Raw genomic sequence first — 9,163 nt, 5'->3', positions numbered from 1 at the left:
TCGGTTTAAGTAAATGTTTTACTGGCCACGCTTAATGTTCACCAATACTGGTTTAAAAGTCGCGCATGTTATAAAAATCCTATTGAACATCAAAACAAAAAAGAGTAGAGAGAAATGTCTGTGTAGTCGAGACCATTTAAAAGTGCTTGCTTAAAAGCAGAAAAGGAATTTACACAAATGAGGTAAAATCAAAACACGAGATCGACCATGAAGAATGCTCATATAATATTTATTGAAAAACCCCAACAAGTAACCGAAATCAACAATAACATTGTGTATCCAGTGATCCATTTTCTAGCGGGTGCTTGTCCGAATATTCTTTAGTAAACCTGTAATAAAAGAATAAAATATATCAAATAAATGTTGATGTGTCCGAATTTTTACACAAAGGTTTTAATAAAAATTGATTTCATTGTTCTTACCTTTCTCTTTGGGAGAGGACTGATCCCGTACTGGGATTGTTGACCAGGAAAGTTGAACGGTCCAGGAAAGCCGATTTGTCCGGGGAAGCCATATTGTCCAGAAAAGCCATCTTGTCCGGTTAATCCATATTGTACGCCAGGAAAGTTGTATTGTCCGCCAGGAAAGCCATATTGTTGAGGAAATCTGTACGGTTGGGGAAAAGAGTTAACCCTTCCTGGGAATATTGAGCCACCTAAGGATGAAGATGATGCAGCAGCTGAAGCAGCAGCAGATCCACCAGAAGAAGCAGCACTTGCCGAGGCTGCACTTCCTGGCCCAAAAGATGAACGTCTTGCCACTTGGAGTCCACCAAAGTTACCACTAAACCCAAGGTTTCCTCCGCCAAGACCACTTAATCCAAGATTTCCTCCGCCAAGACCACTTAAGCCAAGATTCCCTCCGCCAAGACTACCTAATCCAAGATTTCCTCCGCCAAGACTACCTAATCCAAGATTTCCTCCGCCAAGACTACCTAATCCAAGATTTCCTCCGCCAAGACCACTTAAGCCAAATTGTCCTCCGCCAATACCATTAAATCCAAAATTTCCTCCGCCAATACCATTAAATCCAAGATTTCCTCCGCCAAGACCACTTAATCCAAGATTTCCCCCGCCAAGACCACTTAATCCAAGATTTCCTCCACCAAACCCTCCTCCTCCTGGACGGTAAATGTTGGTGCCATAATGGTATTTCTTATCGTAATCAGATACGGCAAATGCCAAAATGCTAAGGAAAACACATGCGCGGATCATGACTGCAATATAAATACTTAGGAAATATAACTTCATCATCATATATCGTCATATATTTGATAAGAGCAGTCATTAATGGATATAGAGCTATGTATAGACATAGCGTATCTTTTCAATAAGGAACATTGCGTTGCATTGGTTGTTTATATCTTACCTGTATCTTGAATCCCTGAGGCCCTGAATGATGTCCTGACTAGTGGACTGGAAGTTCCTCCTTTTATATACTTCTGTGACGTAACCCTTCACCAACATCATTTTATAATGAAACGTGTTTTTAATTATTCATCAAAAATACCAAATTTTAATGCGCATTATATTTGTGTTTTAGATTTTCATCGAACGTCATTAATTGTTCAGTACTTGTTTAAAACTCTTTTCTCGAAATGTTATGAAGAAATGTTATGAAGAAAAAATATGATGGTTTTCAAATACTTTTATAGAAAAACGGATTGAATCTAATCTTTAGAGTTGTAAGTTATTAAAAACTATTATAGTTTTATTTTTAGTATTTATTGTTTCATTTCTTTTGATAAGTTATACATTTTAAAATGTTTGCAAAATATCAAGTTTTCTGTTTTGTTTACCTTGAAAGATTCAATATCTTAAAAATAGTTGTTCAATCACTCTCAAATTCTGTAGTTTTTAAAAGTATTGCTTGCTAATGGAAACTAAAAATTATCAGTTTTATAAGACAAATTATAAAATATCACAATTTTATTCTATGTCAATTGTATCTTATGCGAGTATATTGCATGTTAATAGTATACATGTATATAGTTCTTTGAACTTGCGAACTATACATTTTGTTTTATATTATGGGCTTACTCCGTTTGTGTTGAAAAAGTTACCAAAACATCTACATATGTACAAAATGTATATAACGAAGTTAACAAATTGTTTTATATGCCTATTAGCTATGAATAATAAACATATTAGCAAATACAAATTAAGTGACAATTCAGAAACAAAATTAATGTCAGAAAATTTTTCAAACTCGTTTTTTAAAGTGATTATTACACATTAAAAATTTACGACTTACCTAAAGAAGATCTTGCGAAAGATTTCAAATAAATATATTTTCCTTTTTCTCAATTTTGTTATTGTTGTTGTATTTTGACCATATTTTTGTCATATTCTTTGACCATACTGCTTATCACTTTCATTAATATATTTTTTTTCTTTTTTAGGGATACATATGAAAAGAATAATGCAAAATTAGACCCCTTTTGGAATTCACGTTATACATCAATTTAATTAAATCAACACCATGCAGGGCAATATACATGTACTTTTTAATAGTTAACACCAATCATAGCCTTAAGGATATTATTATACTACAAATAATTACAGTAAAATAATGATGTTCATTTTAGGTGGCCATTTTAGTCCCAAATCATATACAGTCCTTTGTTTTAAATCTTAGGGTTTTTTTCTATTCAGTACGTAATTTGCAAACAAAAGCATGCCTGAGCTCTATTCCTTTTGCAAATTAATTGTAAGATCTTTTAAATTTCTCACTTATAAATCGATGATGGACGCTTATAATCTTACTAAATTCTATAAAGGCCTAAAATGGCACCCTAAAATGGAACATCATATTTTTAATGTACCGATTTGTTTTCTTTGCATATATGAACATGTGAAGGGTTTTTTCTTATAATTTTACTGTATTTTCTGTGATTTTTATTGGTCTATAATTGCAAAATACCAAATCACAGCGAATGAAATTACATGTAATTCACATACGAAGTTACAAAACATTGATTTCTATGTTTTTGGTTTTAAATATTGTTCATACACATAATTGAAACTCCATGTTTGTCAACCATTCAACAAATGTTTGTTATATTGTTAAAGGCACAAAAGTAAATTTTCATGGATTACATTTCCAATCATCTCAAAACAATATGCAATTACCAGTTTCAACCGGTATCAGAAAACAGTTGTTATTGTTGTAACTAATTTACTCCGTAATCATCAGTTTTTACCGATTTGTTTGATAAAATAATTGATTTTGTCGATAATGGAATGTAAATGATTTTTTGATGTCGTTGTGTCAATTAATTTCGTCAGTTGAGCAAACAAATAATCATAACGTTTTTTTCAATCTGTTCACGTAATGGCATATATTTATACGACGACATCAAAAATCAATCAATCAATACCGTATTATTTCGATTCTAACACATTATGATTTATGCATGCTTTTAATTATGCACACCGTTATGTATTCATATTTTACAAAAAGCTATGCTCAAACGAGTGAAAATTGTAAAAAAAAAAAGGCATTCATTTCCAAATCAGTTTACACTAATAAAAATGTATTGATTAATACCAGGTCAACTGTTCTTATGTCGTCCTAAACGGACATTATATTACTGGTTGTTTGAAATGATCGATCAAAGCCCGTGGCGAAAATAAATAAGGCTGCGTAATTAAAGTTTGATCAATAAATCATGGGAAAGGTTGAATGTAAGTCGTCTTTCTTGGCTGGCTATTTTTATTTCAATCCCAGAGTCACTAATTTTCGTGAACTCAAATTTCTCAATTAATTTTCACTTCCAATGGATTAAATTAAAATTCATCTCTTTTGTTGGGTCTTTTCAATTACGTTTATCCCACTCTGATCGCCACGCCTTGTGTAAGCGTTGGTGTTGCATAATGCAGTACGTACTTTTTATTTTTGTCTGTTTCCGCAAAAGGAAACCACAAAAAAATCAAGTTACATATGATTGGTTTACACAAACAAGGGCATTATTTATAAGCATTTGAATCGAGTTTCCAGCGATCGTTTTTTTTTTTTTTACATTATAATGTTTGGAAGAAAATACCATCTATCTGAATTAATATTAGTATAAGAAATTACCATTAAAATATAAGAATAGATCTTTGTTATCTGTTTTAGTATTAACTTGATACAAAAATATCATTTTATGCAGTAATTAAGATCTTTTGAAGAAATATATCCTTTTCAATATTTTGAGATAAGAAATTACAAAGGTCATTTTTGATTTTTGATCGATAAATACTCTTATCAGAAGGCATTGCAAATATTACATTTATGAGACATATTAACAAATATTCAAACTGTTTTCTAGTATGAAATACTGCAATTAAAGAAGGAGGGTATATCAGAAATTACTTTCTTCCTATTGAATTTAAAAGTTTAGATCATAACCCACTTTTTCATCCAATTCGCAGTCGCTAAATATTCTATTAAGTGATGTTTTTAATCATTAAGACTTTTTCTAAGCTCACAGAAACGTCACATTCCGATTGACAGCATACAGAGCCAAAAACAAAAGAGAGATGATATTTGATTGGTGCAGAGCTTTTAATCAGCGAATGAAAAAGTGGGTTATGTTCTTAGTAAGTTAGATTATATAAAGTAAACTTTACACGATGAAGAAGGGGCCCGGTCGCTTTGCTTTCTCCGCCCCCTTCTTAATCGCGGAAATTTTATTTAATATGATCTAACTATTACTAAATTCTTTCATTGAGCAGCATGAATTTTAAAATATTTTATAATACTCTAATGATTAAATACTTTTTGAAACATTTGTCAAGTTACAAGCAAGGAACAGAGCTATTGATGATTTGTTATGTGAACACTTCTCATGTTTTATATGAACTGTATTTTGATGGGTTTTCTTCTTAAGTGGATTATTGTCACAATTGTAAATTTGTAGTGTTTATCCATCTCATTTTTAAAAAACATTAATTACATTTAACAAAACTTCTAAGTGATCACCTACTATTATGTATTTTCTATATACAACAAGCACATTTATTTGTCTTGTTGTCGGGGTGACTGATTTCAACTTGGCTTTCAAATAGTTAACAATCATGCATTGACCTTGACCTCTGGTGGCGACCCGGAATCTTGACCTTTGCTTAATATCACAAACACTTTCGATTCGGTTGAATTTCGCTCAGAGCTTTTGGATTGTTTTATATTGCCGAAAGAAATAACGACGTTAATCAGACACTTCATACTTATTTTAGATTATGAATTTAGAATTGTTGCAATAAGCTTTTTTCACATAATTTTTTCGTGTATTTGGGTCTGTAACTTTCAATTCTATCAGATATTCTATTCTATTTATTTTCTACTGACAGCTGATAAATACCCATAAAATCAGAGAAAGCAGTCGTTGTTCTCATATTGTGTTTCTGTGCGTTTGTAATTATTATATCCCAATTATCTACACCAGTCCAGTATATCACCAATAGCCGTCCAGTAGGTAGAAATGCATTTGTTTTCTTTAATCTAAATCGAAAGTTGCCATACTAGTCCTAAAATAAGTTCTCACATCCCGTAATGATGTAGTTGATGCTGGGATAAGAGTGATGATTTCCTGGATATGGATTACACTTCAGAATATAAATCAGAATTTCGTAAAACTTCAATCAGATCTTTTAAAATAACGTTTCGATGTTACTAATGTTCCTGTAGTCATATAAAGATAAGGAACAACCATAATATTTCATAAAATTCAATATTTTATACATGTTGCATAGTTAGTTGAGGAAAAATGTTCGATCTTTTTATTGTTCCATATACATATAGATCAGACATTTTTTAATTTGAACAGACACAATAATTCCACCCAAAACTTTATCTATAAATTAGTGAATAATGACTTACATAGTTTGCCCAAAGCTGCTCTTAAGATTTTACATTCAAACACAAAGCATAATATTGTCCAGTTTAAGAGAGTATGATGGTCATTGCCATTTTTAGAGTGTATTGATATCATTTAAAAGAAGAGATCCATATAAAAATATAGGAAAATACCCAGATTTCAAAGGTTTAAGTAAATGGATTATTAATTTACGATATTAAAGTAAATAGCTTAAAAATTCATATCTGAACATTTTTGGTACATTTGTCGGTAAGTTTGTTGGCCATCCAGCCTCCTAATTTTTTTAATGGCGTAATTTCTAACGCAACTTCATTAAAATAAGAGCAAATAAACTAGACTAAAAATTATATAACAAAATAATTTCTTAAACGCTATTATAAAAGACGTTTGATATTTCCATAAATATCTTGCAGAATTTATCTCTTAGCTTTTGAATGATAGAACAAATCTTTCTTAAAAACCTTTGATGGTTTGATTTGTTTGAGCCAAATTTGACTTTTATTATAATGCGTCTTGTACTCGGTAGGTTTCAGAAGTATGTTACTGAATATATAACAGATTTTTGGATATAATATAGTACATATATAAAGAAAATGTAATGTATGAAAGTTAGGTTTTCTAGCAACTTGTTACAGCTTTTATGACGCACAATATTTATTGTTGATTATGTATGAAAATCCATGATTGCAGTTTTACGTCATACGTATTGTATTATTTGAAATGTTTGAAAAGTTGCTTGAAATACTTTTTTTAAGTTATGTATCTCTTATTCTATTTCAAAACGTACATTGGGTACCTCAAATTTTTATAAGATGATTTTAGTGTTAAGGGTTCTTTGTGAATAAGCTGATTTTCTTATTTAAAAGTTCTGACTCAGAGATAAATTGATTGTTATTGGCCTTAAATGTTTGAAATGCATTTTGCGATTACAAAAAATAGGGCAAAAATTGGCAACTTTTTAGACATGTGTATAATGGAAGCACTAATATGTGCAAACATACAACATTCTTTTTATATTGATCCTGATATAGAATTGAGCAATTATTTACATGATGTACAATTTTTGTGAATTCAAGGATTGCTTCAATTGTTCACAATATTCAGAACAATTTGATTATATATAATTTTCTTTCCCAATATTTTTACCCAACAGCGTAGAGGAATGGTTTAGAGTGTTAATAGTGAAAATGTATGCCGTATGTTCCATTAACACTTTAATACAAAAACTCAAATCTGCTTTTTCGTGGATGCTTAACATTTATTCAACAAATTCAATAATAACACAACATGAACAGGATCCTTGTCTTTCGGGCAGCCAGGAGTCGGGCAATTTCAAACGAATCATTTTCAATAAACCTGTAAAAAGTGTTGCATATGTGATAAAAAGTCAATTTGCATTTTCTTGCAAATTCAACTCATCAGAGTTTGGTTTGATTTGTTTCTTACCTTTGATCTGTGTAAAGGACGATTAATGGACCCGGGTAACACACTACCAGGAAAGGTGTTTAAACTTCCAGGATAAAAGGATTGACCTGGAAAGGAGTACGCGTTTCCAGGATATGAGTAGAGACTTCCTGGATAGGAAGAGAAACTTCCGGGATAGGTAGGGAAACTTCCAGGATAGGGGTAGACATTGCCTGGGAATGACGCTAGGCCAGGAAATCCAAGTGATGGAGATGCTGCAGCTGCTGAGGCCGCGGCAGCTCCATTACCCGCCGCAGCAGATGAAGCAGCAGCCGAGCCATCATCACTGGCGGCAGCACTACCAGTAGCTACGCTACCACCGGGACCAAAAAACCTGAAGCTTTGAAATCCAGTATTGCCAAAGTTACCACCAACGAATTGGGGACCTCTTAATCCACCAGATGCTGCGGATGAAGATGCTGCAGATCCACCAAACGGGCCACCAGAAGCAGCAGCACTTGATGCAGCAGCACCTCCGGGACTAGAGAAGAAGGATCTGAAACTTTGACCTCCAAATCCACCAAAGTTGACTCCACCAAAAGAAGGTGCTCCTATTCTGAGTCCACCAACATTGCCAAATCCGAGATTACCTCCCCTTAAATTGCCGAATCCTATGTTTCCTCCACCAAATCCTCCCCTAGAGAAAAGACTCCCTTGACTGTAATAGTTTGCACTGTATGGAAGTTTTTTGTCGTAGTCACAGAAGGCATAGGCCAGAATGCAGAGGAGAACAGTTGCGCGAAACATTGCTGAAAGAACAGATACCCAATAGAAATAAGTATATGCAATATCATAACGAAGATTGAGATTTATTAGAAATAAATGTACGGGGGATTTTTTTCATGAACTTTTGAATCGAACGTTAATGTTGATTTTCACAATATTTTAAGACAATAATTCGCTAAACACTAAATTAAATTTCCCCATGGTCACCTTTTTGTAAGATGGCAAAATAAAAATCGTGATGGAGTTAATTATTAGCTAATAACGAGCTTCTATAATAACTGAAGCTTGCTCTGTATCATTATTCTAATATGATAGTTGGAATATTTACTTTGCAGAACAAAACCATTTACCAGTTGAAAAATATATACTTTATTAGAACATTTTGTTATTATTAAAGAAATAATTACACTTTGGGAAATTGTGATTACAAAAAAGACATTTTTTTTCAAGATTTAATGTCGTGTAATGGTTACCCTTTAAGCCAACTTTTTTATAGAATTTACAATTTATGTAATTTTCCATATGAAAAGAACCTAAAGAAAAATCACTAAATCACTGACGTAATAATAAATGCAAATCTTGCAAAGCAGAGTTTCCTAAAACTATCATTCTTGATTCCTACAATTTCGAAAATGAAAATGATTTTAGTTATTTTCTTATTAAACAGATTCTATATTCTATCTTTTGCTTAAGAAACCTTATATATTAGAATCATAAATACATTTTTATGCAAGACGCAGATATGACAAGATCTCTTACCGGTATCTTGGATCTCTGAGGTTCTGTTAGGTGTCCTGGTTTGCAAGCTGCAGATTTTTACTTTTATAGTCTTAAGTGACGTCATTAAGGTGTACATATTGATCAACATATCATTTAATGAACGTGTTTCAAATATGAAATATATAGTCATTTATTATACTTGTATAAATGGTCAACGAAAACCTCATCTAATTAGCTTGTGCACTTTAAATAATGTGAAGTGGCAATATGACATAGCTGTTGCTAAAAAAAGACTTCACTACAACCTCTCATTTGACAACATCGTTTACGATATCGCTCTCAGGGATATATAAAGATATGTATAAATGAACATTTTTTCTATACATACCGATG

General features: G+C 32.1%; 2 protein-coding genes across 2 annotated transcripts; both read right to left on the bottom strand.

Annotated features, from left to right (window-relative positions):
* Positions 1-213: 213 nt before the first annotated feature.
* Positions 214-1,216, bottom strand: LOC128175291 (ctenidin-3-like). The gene is made up of 2 exons (XM_052840807.1): positions 423-1,216; positions 214-329 (listed from the first exon to the last, which is right to left on the bottom strand). Exons 1-2 carry the CDS (start codon positions 1,212-1,214, stop codon positions 321-323), a joined length of 801 nt encoding a protein of 266 aa, XP_052696767.1. The 5' UTR covers positions 1,215-1,216; the 3' UTR covers positions 214-320.
* A 5,881-nt stretch (positions 1,217-7,097) lies between these two features.
* On the bottom strand, positions 7,098-8,906 carry LOC128178559 (ATP-dependent RNA helicase glh-2-like). The gene is made up of 3 exons (XM_052845794.1): positions 8,810-8,906; positions 7,307-8,073; positions 7,098-7,216 (listed from the first exon to the last, which is right to left on the bottom strand). Exons 1-3 carry the CDS (start codon positions 8,904-8,906, stop codon positions 7,208-7,210), a joined length of 873 nt encoding a protein of 290 aa, XP_052701754.1. The 3' UTR covers positions 7,098-7,207.
* Positions 8,907-9,163: the final 257 nt, after the last annotated feature.

The sequence above is a fragment of the Crassostrea angulata genome, chromosome 3 (assembly GCF_025612915.1).
Source record: "Crassostrea angulata isolate pt1a10 chromosome 3, ASM2561291v2, whole genome shotgun sequence".
Lineage (NCBI taxonomy): Eukaryota > Metazoa > Mollusca > Bivalvia > Ostreida > Ostreidae > Magallana > Magallana angulata.
The sequence above is the reverse complement of the archived record's forward strand: the minus strand, read 5'-3'. Positions and strand labels throughout refer to the sequence as shown.